At 41.9% G+C, this 14,355-nt stretch overlaps 1 protein-coding gene and 2 non-coding genes across 4 annotated transcripts in view; 1 reads left to right on the plus strand and 2 right to left on the minus strand.

Annotated features, from left to right (window-relative positions):
- Window positions 1-7,895, plus strand: part of dennd4c (DENN/MADD domain containing 4C) — a 44,052-nt gene extending 36,157 nt beyond the window's left edge. For both annotated transcript variants that reach the window (XM_032583042.1, XM_032583043.1), the window contains 12 exons: window positions 19-1,085; window positions 1,702-1,894; window positions 1,986-2,083; window positions 2,162-2,337; window positions 2,418-2,573; window positions 3,000-3,198; window positions 3,277-3,387; window positions 3,473-3,610; window positions 3,868-3,985; window positions 4,812-4,968; window positions 5,042-5,106; window positions 5,942-7,895. In XM_032583042.1, the coding sequence (XP_032438933.1) occupies window positions 19-1,085; window positions 1,702-1,894; window positions 1,986-2,083; window positions 2,162-2,337; window positions 2,418-2,573; window positions 3,000-3,198; window positions 3,277-3,387; window positions 3,473-3,610; window positions 3,868-3,985; window positions 4,812-4,968; window positions 5,042-5,106; window positions 5,942-6,078 (2,615 nt within the window). In that variant the 3' untranslated portion in view covers window positions 6,079-7,895. The remainder of the gene's footprint in view (window positions 1-18; window positions 1,086-1,701; window positions 1,895-1,985; window positions 2,084-2,161; window positions 2,338-2,417; window positions 2,574-2,999; window positions 3,199-3,276; window positions 3,388-3,472; window positions 3,611-3,867; window positions 3,986-4,811; window positions 4,969-5,041; window positions 5,107-5,941) is intronic.
- Window positions 7,896-10,335: 2,440 nt separating this feature from the next.
- On the minus strand, window positions 10,336-10,497 carry LOC116733519 (U1 spliceosomal RNA). Its single transcript, XR_004342043.1, has one exon. It is a non-coding gene; the product is annotated as a U1 spliceosomal RNA (small nuclear RNA).
- Window positions 10,498-11,407: 910 nt separating this feature from the next.
- On the minus strand, window positions 11,408-11,570 carry LOC116733518 (U1 spliceosomal RNA). The gene has a single exon (XR_004342042.1). It is a non-coding gene; the product is annotated as a U1 spliceosomal RNA (small nuclear RNA).
- Window positions 11,571-14,355: the final 2,785 nt, after the last annotated feature.

Genomic DNA, 14,355 nt, shown 5'->3' on the forward strand with positions numbered 1-14,355 from the left:
AATGTTTGCCCCCTATAGAACCTGGGAAGCTGTTCCGGAATCTCAGTAAGACGGATAGCGTGTCGCTGCCGGATCCCGACGCCTCGCTGGCAGTGGGGGACGCCCCGCCACCGTCCCAGCATCAGCGGCAGAAAGCCTTCTTGGAGCGTAGCTGCAGCTTCAGCGCCGAAACCCGTGCTGGGATGCTCCTGGAGAAAGGTGTGGACCACATGGCCAGCCAGATGGGCGCAGACGCCCGCATCCTGGCCGCAGCGCTCTCGGGGACTCAGAGTCCGCCGCCACACAGCAAGTCCAAAGCACTTTTCGAAGACCTGGAGGAAGAGTCAGGGGACGATAAAAACCCTTCAAAGGAGGAGGCTAGAGGAGAAGTTAAAGATGAGGAGACAAAGGTGAAGGTCACTGAGATCAAGAAGGAGAAAAGAGAGAGGAAGCAGACGGAGTCGCATGAGGATGAGTCCGGAGCGCGAGGAGCCACACTGGAGAGGGCCGATGTGAAGGCGGGGGCCGACCCGCTCTCCCTCATGGTGTCGGAGAATGAAGAATCAGCGTCCATTAGCAGCCAGGATCCCCCGCGCTCTGTGCCTACCGTTGTATCCCGCAACCTGGCCGAGGAAATCGAAATGTACATGAGTCTGAGGAGCCCACTGGGGTCGAAGTCCTCCAGCATGGAGCTGCAGCAGGGCCAGGGAGACGCCCCCGACGTAAATCAGCCCGAAAAGCCTCTGGAGCGGAGGCCCAGCCTCCCCGTTCATCCGGTCAAAAGCGCCGGCAGCTCGCCGGCCGACACGCCCAAACGCAGCCCGAAAACCGTCACTCGCTCCAAGACTTTTGCTGTGAAGATGAAAACATCTGCGAGCGCTACAGCGAGCCCCGCCCCTAAATCCTCCTCGCTCACGGCGCTGGTTAAGTCCTCGCAGGCGGGATCGCTGGGATCCGTCATCAACACCTTTTCAGGCATCAAAATGGACTCATTGCTGTCAGGAGCCAAAATCGATGTGCTGAAGTCGAGCATGAAGCACGCGGCGAATGTGGGCAGTAAAATGTGGGGGGCCATGGCATCAGCCTTTACTTACTCAGATGACGAGGTGAGTCCCGGAAAACAATCTTTTTCTTTGGTATTTAAGCCTTCGCGTTGCATCTTGTTTCATTTGGATGCATTTAAATGAGAGTTGCACTGAATACAACGTTGACACTTTTAATAGACTTTTAAAGCAACTTTGCATTAAAAGTGTCATTGATTACTGAATGACACTTCATGACAACACTTATAAACATTAACGAAGACTCCTTCATGTTCATGACTGGTGTTATGTCATGTCATAATAGTTTCATGTCAGTCTTACCCCTTCAAATAAAGTGTTACCAAATTTAGATTGGGAGCCACTGAATAGTAGCTGCACTAATCTTGCTATTTAAAAAAATTTGATTTTAAAAATGGTTTAAAATGGAAACTTGATACTCATTTCTTCTGGTTTTGACAGCAGTTTCATCGTGACTGCTTCCTTCTTATGTAGCAAGTAAATCATCTTACCATTTATGACAAGACAGTCTAAACCTGAGAATAGATTTATCGCTGTTTTATAATGGTTGTTGTCAAAGAAAAACTACAGTAGATATTGGACAAAATTGTAATCCATCAAATGTATCTTTTCTCCCAATTGCAACATGAAGAAGTGTCTTAATTTTGACTTTTGGCGGCAGGATGAGCAGCCTCAGGGCGCGGGCGGTTTCCCTGGCGGTCTGGATGAACACATGTTGTCTTCACATGATTTGGCCGAGAGTCCTGAGAAAAGAACCGTCTCCGGTTTGGTCGCTAATGGCCTTAACCAGAGCAGCACCAGCTTGGGCAGCAGCAGCGGCAGCAGCGATACGGGCCGAGGGACGCAGCAGACGCGTGAGCACGGCTCCGTAGAAACGATAGGAAAATGCAGACCCGTTCGTTCATTTGGAAGGCTTTTATTGACGCCGTGTGTTTGTGGCTGCAGATGTAACTCCAGGGCGCGCGGGCCGGGGCCCCGACTCTGAGCAAAGCTCCTCCCACCACGCCTCCTCCTCCAGCATCTACCAGAACTGCGCTCTGGAGGTCTGGCCCACAGAAAGGCACTGTCGCTTTAAGAACGCTTCGTTGTCTGGAGTAACGGCTAAATGTTCCCGCCATCAGGTGCTGATGTCCAGCTGCTCCCAGTGCCACTCCTGCGAGGCTCTGGTGTACGACGAGGAGATCATGGCAGGCTGGACGGCGGACGACTCCAACCTGAACACCAACTGTCCGTTCTGCCGGACAGCCTTCCTTCCGCTGCTGCATGTGGAATTTCACGACCTCCGCATGACCCCCGAGTACGACTCCTGTAGGATAATACTTCTACTTCTGCTTGAACGTAGAGCCAAAGGTTGAACTTTAACTTTTCTTTTTTCAGTTTTTATATGAATCCGAGTGCGTCTGGAGAAAGCATTCACAGCAACACCGCTCAGCCCACAGCCAGCAGCTTGGCCGACATAAAGACACCCGACCTCATCACTTTCTCAGAGGAGACGAAGGAGACGCCAGACAATCGTCCTGCAGTTCATAAGAGGTACAGCGAAATACGAAGGTCATCCATGCAGCCGTGTGTGTTAAACCCTAGTTGTTATGTCCATCTGTCAGTTTGTCCATTCATGTTCATCTGTCCTCTGTCGGTCAACCCATCCCTCAATTTATTCATCCATCCTTCATTTTGTCCATCCAGCCTTCATTTTACATCTGTACATCTCTCCTTATATTTACCCATCTATCCTTCATTTTATTCATCCATCTATCTATTCATCCTACATTTTCCCCATCCACCCTCCACTTATTCATCCATCCATCTTGTGTTTTGTGCACATAGACTTCAGGAGAAACATCTGTTGTGCATTGACACAGTAATTATGTAATTCAAAACTAGAGGAACTTGGTGGAAGATGGCTGCCGTCCCTCATAGGCCTCCCCCTGACTCCTCTGTTCTTTGTGCCGCGTTCAGTCTGGTTCCGGAGCCGGTCCAGTCGGACCCCCTGGGCCTCCTGGTGCACCCGGCAGCAGGGAAGCAGGAGAAAAGCAGCGGGACGTCGCTGACGCGCAGCAACAGCGTCGGGGGTCCGCTGCAGAGCCTGGACTACACCCTGAGACCCGGACACGGCGTCTCCACCACCAGCCTGCCCTGCAGCCTGCACGAAGTGTCGGTCAGTGATTATTAAAACACACAGCTGAAGGTCGCATCTGTACTGGAACTGATTGGTTGGATTCTTTGTGTTTGTCAGGATGTCATTGGCAAAAAACGTCCAAATCCCAAGCCAGTGTCCGTCCCGTACCTGAGCCCTCTGGTCCTGCGCAAGGAGCTGGAGACCCTGTTGGAGAACGAAGGAGACCAGGTGCAATTAAAATCTCTCAGCACTTTTCATGTGTCATCCATCGTGAAACGACACTTGGTACTAAAACAGGATGTTCTCTGTCCAGGTCATCTACACCCACAAGTTCCTCAGTCAGCATCCAATTATTTTCTGGAACCTAGTGTGGTACTTCCGCCGCCTGGACCTCCCGTCTCACCTGCCGGGCCTCATCCTGACTTCTGAACACTGCAACAACGGAGTCCAGGTTCAAAACAAGCTACTGCGAATTTAGTCACAGTTTAACCACACTAAGCCTTAAAGTATTCAAAACCCTTTAACTTCTTCATATTTTAAAAGTTTAACACGTGTCGATGCAAAGTTAATTAGAAGTGACTTACCCTGGGTTTTTATTGAGGGTTATCAGAGTGAGAAAAGTCCCTATAAAATAATGTTTGTGACTTAAATAATACAATAAAGAGTCATAAGCTGTGGATTTTATTTAACAAGCTGTTGTTACTGCAGCTCCCCCTGACGTCGCTGTCTCAGGATAGTAAGCACGTCTTCGTCCAGCTGCTGTGGGACAACATCAACCTGCATCAGGAACCCGAGGAACCGCTCTACCTCCTCTGGAGGACCTTCTGTGAGTGCATGCAGATATTTACAGCTTCCACTAACGGGCACTAAAACACAACCTCTTATTAATGCTTCCTTGAACAAGTTAGGTCTAGGGGCTATACAAAATCATTTTTAGACAATGAGATGTTTATGAGCTGTTTTAGGGCCTCCTGTCACCTTAGATTCAAATAAGCTGCTGCAGGCCACACTCCCAACTCGACGTTTACACTCGCACATGAAAATGGCTGAAAATAGATGTGCAATTGTACAAGCGTACATGTTTGAAAAGCATTAGTAGAGCCTCCTGCACAACCAACAACAATGCAGCAAGTGATTTCTTAATGGTAAGTCAACAACAAAACACTTGTCTTTTTCAGCAGCCAATGAACAGCACATACAGTGGTAAACCCAGCTGACCAAACCTGCCGGAGTTCAGCTTGGGTTGCTAGGTGACAAAGCAGTGCCTTTGATTGTGACTCAACAATCGGCAGGTTTTTGAAACAGCTCATTTTCCAGATACCAACAAAACGTTAACTTATTTCCAAAAACAGCTAGGTGTTTTTTTTTTTTACTTGTTTGTATTTTTGGTTTGTGTTGTTTTTAAGCTGAGCTGTTTTTAGAAACATTTAAGACCCACACGGAAGGCAAAGATGTGCAAAATGTGAATTTTGCATTTTAGGTTTCATTTAAATTCACACTGTCAAGGAAATTCTAACTGGGTATTTGCACCAATATGAAAACCTTACAGAGACAAATAAAAAAACAAAATTCACCTTTTAATTTCCTGCATGAGCCGAAGAGGTCAGAGCTGAGTCTGTTTCCTGATAGATTCTGGTGTTTGTTGCTCCTAGTGGAGAAAAAGGGGACTTTAGCTCCAACAGATCATCAGGAGATCCGAACCCTTCTCAACACCATCGTTAGAAACATCCAGACCAACGACGTCTACGGTCCCATCAACCTGCTGCTGCGGGAGATCAAACGCCGTCCAGACGGCGTCAAACGGCAAAGGTCAGCCTCGTCGCTTTTCTATTTTAAGGATGTTTGTTTCCTGATGTGTAAACTTTCTCTGAATTTCTCTCAGGAGTATTTACAGAGAAATTCTGTTTCTCTCACTGGTGGCTTTGGGACGAGAGAACATTGACATAGGTGAGTGACAATTACAGACAAATTGAGTTTTACTTTCCATTAACTGAATCACATCCTATGTAGCTTTTAACGGACATTGAAAGCCTTTCTTTAGAAAAACCCAACTTTTGGTTTGAGTATATTTAATAAGTGAAAAAAAAGAATCTCATGGTATGATTTATTGAATAATGGCCAAAAACTCAGTGCAAGCGAATAGTCTAATAATTTTTTGCCATTTTGAATGCAATAACGTTGAAGATTTTCAGTAATGTAACAAAATGTTTTCGCTAATTACATTAACATAATACTTTATATATAAATATTTACATTGCTGGTTGATTAACAGGGAGCATGTAGGTCACATGACCATTGCTGCAGTGATTCATTAAATGCAGTTATGAAGTCACATATCTAAACAAATAACATTCAGACGGACTTTTATAAACGCAATCAGCAAGAGTGAATGCTAAATTTAGACTTTTTTTTTTTCTTGTTTCCACTTTCGGGATTATAAATACACTGCTCAAAAAAATAAAGGGAACACTTAAACAGGTGTTTAACACTTAAAGTGTTCCCTTTATTTTTTTGAGCAGTATATAAACACACGTGTCTTACTTAAAAAAGCACCTGCATTTGTCTTGTGAGATTTTGGCCTTCATATTATGGTTATATCCCGTGAAAACCTATTCTTTAAAGTAAAGAAGAAGTCAAACATTTTTTATGAATACTTTTGTTTCAAATAATTTTGTAGAATATTTGTTTTTATTTTCCCGTTTAAAAATAAATAAATATTACTTGAATCAAAGGTTGGGTTTTTGAAGAAACTTCACTGATTTTGCTGCTTTGTGTCCTGCAGAGGCCTTCGACAGGGAGTACCGGCAGGCCTACGACCAGCTGAGCCCGGAGCAGCTCAAGTCTCTGCACCGCATGGACCGCCCGCCCAGCGCCAGCATCCAGTGGTGTCTGAAATGTTTTGGCGCCCCTTTCATTTGAACAACGGTTGCATCTCGTAGCGTTCTCACTGGTCATCTGCAGCAGAGGGGAACAGTGAACTTTTTAAGCCTCTCCCTTTGCTGAACATGGTACTTTAAAGCTGCTTTTTTTTTTTTTTTTCTTGTATGTTTTCTAGCCAGGGCTTTCGGTTGGAAATGTTTTTTGCCTCCCGGGACGACGTGAGCCGCGCTTCTTCACACGTGGTGTTCAGAAATACTCGTTACCTAACAGAACGTTTTGTCTGCCCGCGCCGCAGTCACTTCCTCTGTCCTGTAACTTCTCCCAGATTAGATCAGATGAGACAGATATGTCCCAGAGTGCAGAACCAGAGTGTTCTGTATTTGCACTTTCTAAAGCAGACAATAACACACATACCGAGCTCCACCACCTGTTTGTACATATTTTTCATTCAAATGAGAAATCTGAAACCAGAGTTGCCTTTTTTGTTGTTGTTGTTGTTTTTGTTCTTTCCAAGTCTTAATGAATCCTGGAGATGCTGAAGTGTACATATACAAGCTCATGTTTGTTTCAGTGACCGAAGCTACAGACAATCACTAAGTATCAATCACTAAAATGGATTCACAACATTCCTGATCACCCTGCAGCCAGGAGCATGTCTTACACCAGTACTGATCTCTGCAACAACACCCGACTCCTCAACGTAGGAGTGCCACACTACTGATCCAAAAACAACACAACCATGCTAATGCAAGGAAAGCTAAACGGCAGCTTGGTTTGCTTTTAATATCTGCCTTTTTTTAACAGGAACTTGCTGCACTAGTTGCTCTAGAAGGCCTTATTGTGGTAGAGCTGATATGTAGTTGGGCTATTCTCTTTTTCCTTCATCAAATAAAGCCTTCACGTCTTTCTAAAGTAAAAATTTAATGAATTTCAAAAGTATTCACACCCTTTGTACTTTTCTTTTCTTTTTTTTTTTTTACATTTGCATAAAGTAGTCCATAATTGAGAAGTGGAAGGAAAATGGTGCATGGTTTTCAAAATGTTCTTTTTTAAAATTAAATTCTGTAAATTGCTGCATTAGTATTAAATTAAAGCTGAATTAAACCTGTACATCCTTTTTCTTTTACTTCACATATATGACCTCTTTCTGCTGGTCTATCACTCGACATTTAAATGAAATGATTTTAAGTTTGCCGTTGTGATGAGACAAATCCTCCCACCAGGCGCTCTGCTCACACACAGACTGGACGTCATTTTAGTCGGTCCAACCCCTTTTTGAAAGTAGCTGCGGAAACCAGAACTTGTTGATTACTGCTGACACTCTGCCAGGAAACTCTGAGGTGACATTCCACTAAATGCTGAAGCATGAGGTAAATCAGATTAGTGCTGTGATGACCTGTTGGGAAATGGGCCTTAGATTGAACTATTTTTAGATTTGAGTTGGGAGCTTGACTTGTACAGAAGAAATCATGTAAATTATTCCATTTGCACTGCATAGAGTGAGATCTGAACTTAGCCCATTGTGATGATAAGATTAAGCCACATCATAGAGCAAACAAAAAGAAAAAAAAAAATCTTGATTATTTATTTTTGTATTATTCACATTTGGATTGCAGACGGTTTGGTAATGTAGAATTTTTATAACTAACAGCATCCTGTTCCCTTTAAATGTATCTATAAAGGGGGTTCCATCCTGTACTAACTATGTAAATTAGTTTTTCTTGGTTGTACAGCGAAGACTTTTTTTTTTTTAAATAACAAATGAAAGTGATCTCTTACCATCCTGTGGAAAGGAAATGAATGTCTGTCCTTAAAAGCGTTGCAATAAATGAGTTTGTGAACTGATTGGAAACAAAGATGTTTTGTCAATGCTATGGTTCCTACAATTTTTTTTTTTTACTTTTCACATACATTTTCTGCAAAATTAAAGAAATTTCCACAAATATATATTATTGTTATTGATTAAAAGATCCCAAAGTGATTCATCTATCTATGTATCAGTCTTTCCACCCATCCATCCCTCTTTAACTTATTCCTCCATCTGTCCAATGTTTCTCTTCAGTGGTGGGCACTATAGACAAAACTTGTTTTGAGCCCACTTCCACTAATAGTGGCGCTAACTGTTTGTTTAGCAGTTTTGCTAACTTTGAATACATTTAGCGCATGTAGCTTTCCCTTAATTATTTCTTACAGATAAATTAGGAAGCGCTAATTTGCTAGGCTGTTTTGTAGCAAAGTTGGATCTCTTGGAAAAGTCTAGAATTGTCCTCCCCAAAGAAATCATGTTTAAGTCTTTGTATTTAAACAATATCAATATAAAAAGGCAATAGAAACAAAAAATGAAATAAATCTGCCATCTATCTAAGAAGAAAATAAGAATTTTAATTTTTAGGTCCCCCCTACCACTGTTAGAACAATGGTTCAGTCCAAAGTGTAGGAGGAGCAACAGCAGCGCTGAACGGCTCAGGCTCCGTTAGAGCCAAGTACACCTCGCTGCAGCAAACAGAAAGGGGCGGGGACAGATCGCTGTCAGTCTCATACCTTATTTGGAAATGGGACCATTGCACTCCGGAAGAGAAGGGGGAGCTATTTTATTAGCTATATTATTCGGGGTCTCCCGTTTTTATCTTCTTTTAAAATATGTGATATATCTTCACCTTTAGGAAGGATTTTCACTCAGTATGTTTTTGAACTTCACTCTCTTATTTACTTAAGAGAGTAAATCTGCTCCTTAGTCGCATCATTTTGGCTCTGCTACTGCCTCTAGTGGCGTGGGGGTGGTAGCACAACTAATCTAATTACATTACTAAATCAGAATACCACAACGTCCCTATTATTTACTATTAATTCTGGCATTACTGGAATAGTAAAAGATAAATTCCCTCAGAAAAGAACATACCTTTTAATTTTCTTAAGGAAGTAGAGCTAATTAAATGAGATAAACAAGACCTGAAAGAGATTCCAGATTCACTTGAGGGCCAACCTGTGGAAACTGTGGCAAATTTCAAATTCCTTGTGTTATTCCTGGACAGTCAGCTCAACTTTGCTGAAAACACTATATCTTTAAGAACTCTATCTTTTAAGAAGACCTAGTGAACTTGGGGTTACCCAACCTGAGGTTGTGTAGTTAGGTATAGGTTGTCGAGTTAAAATGTTAAAACTTAACATTCTAACTTGAGTTTTAACTCAATTCAAGTTAAAACAACATTTTAACTCAAGTTTGAACTTTTCATCTCCTCAGCTGGTTTGGTCACATGAGCTGCAGACTAACAGACAATCTTTTGAGAATACTTTCAATGGCAGGTAAAGTAGCAGGTAAATGGTGGTGAAACCAAAAACAACTCTGTCACAACTGTTTGCTGAAGGAACATGGACGATGCCAGGAATATTATAGCAGAGAGCACCATCTTGTTTTTTGTCAGTTTGAACCTCTGAGCTCATGAAGGCATTACTGTGTTCCTCTGGCAACTAAGAACATCTATTAGAAATCATTTATTGACAGTGCAATAATTATTCTTAACCACCTAAATGATAACATTTACCTATAGTGTGCTAAGTGTTTTGCTCTATTCACAAATTGTTCATAATGTGATTCTATGAATATGATTGATCATTTTAGAGTCGAAGGAAATTTTCCACGTTGATATTCTAAATAGTTTCATCTTATTTTTTCCTATATATAAGACTCTACCAATAAAATGCCTCTCTAAATAATATACATGGCACAGTAAAAACAAAAATGTGAATTTTTGCTTATATCTGTTTAACAACCCTGGTTGTAACTACCCGGGTTGTTATTCTGCTGTGTACAGAATTAATTTGTTTGTTATTGACTTTTGCTCAATTAAATTTCTGACGTATACATTGCAAATTGTGTTTTCATTATAGTTGATTGTGTTGTTTTTCATGTCTCCTTATTTCTTTTGTTCTTCCTATAACTGATGGAGATATGTAGATATATGTAATGTATAAAAGTATTGTTTATGTCATTGAATTAGCTCCACATCCTTAAAAAAATGAAAAAATATGGTGTTTTATAAGATCATTTATCTTTTATGTTGCCAGTAGCGCCGAAATTAACTGTAAATAATAAAGACTTTGTGGTATTCTGATTTAGTAATATAATTACATTAGTTGTGTTACCACCCCACGCCACTAGAGGCAGTAGCAAGCCTGAAAAGATGCAACCAAGGAGCAGATTTAGAAGTACACTGAAAGCAATTTTTTTTCAGTCTTTAATATCATGTATAGGTTAGTTCAGACAGTATATCATAATTTATCATTTAACATTAATACCAGGGGAGAGCGCAACGCAGTCCCCCACTATCATAAATTGTGCAGTTGAGATTCTCCCATGTGGAGAATTCACAGAGATCAGATCGCCGCAGTGCAATGGCTGATCCTCACCCTGGGCGACCCACCTACAGGATCGTGGAGTCACCCCTGCCAGGTAAGTATGCCGGTCATTCATCTGACTGACGATTAACAACTTCACACATCTGGTTCTGACTCACGGTGGGAAATAAAATATTCCCTGAGTAACTTTAGGATTTAACATTTAACTAAACACATTCAGAAACTCAGAGAAATAATAAAAATATGAAAAACTCAAAATGAGAAATTTAGAAAACTCAAAAATGCTAAAATTGTATACTTTTCAAACTTTAACTTAAGAAACTTTCTTTAAGCTACAGCTAGCATAGCCTGACATGAATGATAGGCTAGTTAGCATAGCCACGAATGGCCGTGGATAAACGGTTTCACTGTAACTCTAAGTTGTTTCTCTATTAGCAAATTTCCAAGAACAAACATGAGTGATTGACAGCGTTAAGCCCCGCCTCCTGGTTCTGATTGGTTGTTTGTACTGAAAGCACTGGCAGTAGGCGGAGCAGCTGGATTATTTCAGATTGTCTCATTTTTACAGTGGTGTATTACAGCAACTTGAGGCTGAAATAATAATAAAAAAGGAGTAGTAAATTTAAGCTCGGATTTTAAGATTAACCTCAGAAATTTTCTGGAAAAAAAATGGAAATTTTTGACTTTTAAGAAAAAGGAATTTAAATAAAATGCCATGACAATTTCTGAATTGAATTTCAAAATTTGAGAATTTTGGCAGAATTTATTTTTTAATCTATGATGGCCCTGTTACGCCTCCTACAGATTATACTGACATGACAATGAAATAAGTTTATAATATGTTACTTAGTGCTGCTTTATTTACTGGTTTGACCAATTAGCTGATTGTCAGAATAAAGCGAGTTCAAAGTAACATTTAAAGCAGACAGTTTTCAGTATGAGATTCTGTCTTTAACATCATGTATGGGTTAGTTCAGACAGTATCTCATAATTTATCATTTAACATTAATACCAGGGGAGAGCACGAACACAGTCCCCCACTACCATAAATTGTGCAGTTGAGATTCTCCCATGTGGAGAATTCACAGAGGTCAGATTGCCGCAGTGCAATGGCTGATCCTCACCCTGGGTGACCCACCTACAGGATCGTGGAGTCACCCCTGCCAGGTAAGTATGCCGGTCATTCCTCTGACTGACGATTAACAACTTCACACATCTGGTCCTGACTCACGGTGGGAAATAAAATATTCCCTGAGTAACTTTAGGATTTAACATTTAACTAAACACATTCAGAAACTCAGAGAAATAATAAAAATATGAAAAATTCAAAATGAGAAATTTAGAAAAACTCAAAAATGCTAAAATTGTATACTTTTCAAACTTTAACTTAAGAAACTTTCTTTAAGCTACAGCTAGCATAGCCTGACATGAATGATAGGCTAGTTAGCATAGCCACGAATGGCCGTGGATAAACGGTTTCACTGTAACTCTAAGTTGTTTCTCTATTAGCAAATTTAGCAGGACATACCTGAATGAGTGATTGACAGCGTTAAGCCCCGCCTCCTGTCTCTGATTGGCTGTTTCTGCAGTTTGCACTACTCCCAGCCACATACAGATATCTTCAGCACTGACAGTCTCATTGAACATCCTGACAATCACTGTTTTCAGGGAGTTGTCAGTCAGTTTCTCAACCTCAAATGCTGAAAACTGGGTCTTAGCGTTTTCGTAACGTGTCCAAAAATCTTTCAGTAGTGCGGCGGAACAAAAACTTACATCGTATCCTCTGTTGAAAGGCAGGGTGAGGATACAATTCAGGTCGTCTGGAAGAAACTTCATTATGGAGCAAGCGACCCCCAAGTTTCCCTCTCTGCTGCCGCTATCCTCCAAGCATCCTGGTACCAACGACCCCCAAGTTTCCCTCTCTGCTGCCGCTATCCTCCAAGCATCCTGGTACCAACGACCCCCAAGTTTCCCTCTCTGCTGCCGCTATCCTCCAAGAATCCTGGTACCAGCGACCCCCCCAAAGTTTTCCTTTCTGCTGCCGCGAACCCCCAAGTATTATGGTGCCAGCGACCCCCAAGTTTCCCTCTCTGCTGCCGCTATCCCCCAAGTATTATGGTGCCAGCGACCCCCAAGTTTCCCTCTCTGCTGCCGCTATCCCCCAAGCCTCCTGGTACCAGAAACCCCCCAAGTTTCCCTCTCTGCTGCCGTTATCCCCCAAGCATCCTGGTACCAGCGACCCCCCAACCTTCCCTCTCTGCTGCAGCTAACCCCCAAGCATTATGGTGCCAGCGACCCCCCAAGTTTCCCTCTCTGCTGCTGCTAACCCCCAAGCATCCTGGTACCAGCGACCCCCCAAGTTTCTCTTTCTGCTGCTGCTAACCCCCAAGCATCCTGGTACCAGCGACCCCCCAAGTTTCCCTCTCTGCTGCCGCTATCCCCCAAGCCTCCTGGTGCCAGCGACCCCCAAAGTCTCTCTCTGCTGGCGCTATCCCCCAAGCATTGTGATACCAGCGACCCCCAATGTTTCTGTTCTTTAATTTAAAAATCGTCATCTCTGCTGTTGTTAAGGTGCTCGAGTTTTCTCTTCTGGCTTTCTACTGTCTTCTGAAGCTGCTCGTTTTCTTTGTGCAGCTTCACGCGGCTCTTCTGCAAAATCTCTATTTTGTTCAACAAGAAATCTTTTTCTGCCATCTTTCCTTTCTTGGTCAAACCTTAAACTGCAAATGAATTTCTCTGTGGAATCTGGGAATATGAAGACAGTCACTAGTGGTGCCACAGACAGGATGTGTGACATCACTGCTTCACATCAAAGCCACAAGAAGTCTGTTGGATGGAGGAGGATGTTTTTTTAAACCTTTATTCACAGACACACTGTATAACGACAGAGTGAAAAATTTGTTATGCCTCAAGAAAAAACAAATACAGATAAATACAGATAAACATATTCAAGAAAAAGAAAAAGCTAAGGGACTTTGGTTCCCAACTGTACATTCAAAGCAGTATAGATGTCAATTGTTTTAATATCTGTTTTTTGTCTTTGATAGTCATCTATTTGATAGACGTCTGCACAACAGCAAATAACCTTTAGCAGAAATTTCACAGCACTTTTCATTGCCTCAGTCTGAGGTATTTGAGAAGGACAGGGAAAAATGTCCAATTTCACAACTCCAGTTGCATTTCTCTCAAGAGCCCAGCAAAAGTGCATAAATCAATTTGCCCCATAAATACCTTAACACAGAAGAATGGTGCTAAGTTATTTTCTCAGAGCCACTCACTTTTTTTTTTGCAACATCTGGAAAACCATGTTGTGTGTTGCGCCAACAGCGAAGCCTCTTGATGCACTTTGTGTGGGGTTGCTTCTCATCCAAGAGAGTGGGCTTGCTCACAATCCTGCCAGAGAGCACGGCGTTGTCTGGAGGATCAAAATGTGTTCCAAGAAGGACTTCTTCCAACAATCAAAGCTCAGATTGGGAATAATCTGTGTATTTTGCTGCAGGATTCAGAACTGAGCAACAAGGTAAAAGTAACGTTACACCAACAGTGTCATGCTACAGTCGAGACATTTTAACTCATCAAGAACTTAAATTCACAAACTGATAAGGCTTAAGTAAGAGAGGAATAGATTACCGTTATTTGAGATTTGGACTATAGTTAATATGAATGCAAAAACAAACTGTGGAAATTATGAAAAAATTTTTTTTTGTACTGATACAGAAAAATATTTTCTTTTAAAAAGTGTGGAAACATACTTTCCATCTCCAGTATACCATATAAATATTAAAGAAATTGCACAACATTGGTGTCACTGAAATTTCTGAGGAGTTGACATAATATTTCTGGACCTGGGTGTTTATGGGATGTCAAATGAACGCTGCCTAAAAATAACTTATCAGCAGCAGAAAACAAAACATGCAGGAGTTTTGCATAGAACAACGAAACATGGTGATAGTATGCTGT

This window comes from Xiphophorus hellerii, chromosome 14 (assembly GCF_003331165.1).
Source record: "Xiphophorus hellerii strain 12219 chromosome 14, Xiphophorus_hellerii-4.1, whole genome shotgun sequence".
In the NCBI taxonomy this organism is placed as follows: Eukaryota; Metazoa; Chordata; class Actinopteri; order Cyprinodontiformes; family Poeciliidae; genus Xiphophorus; species Xiphophorus hellerii.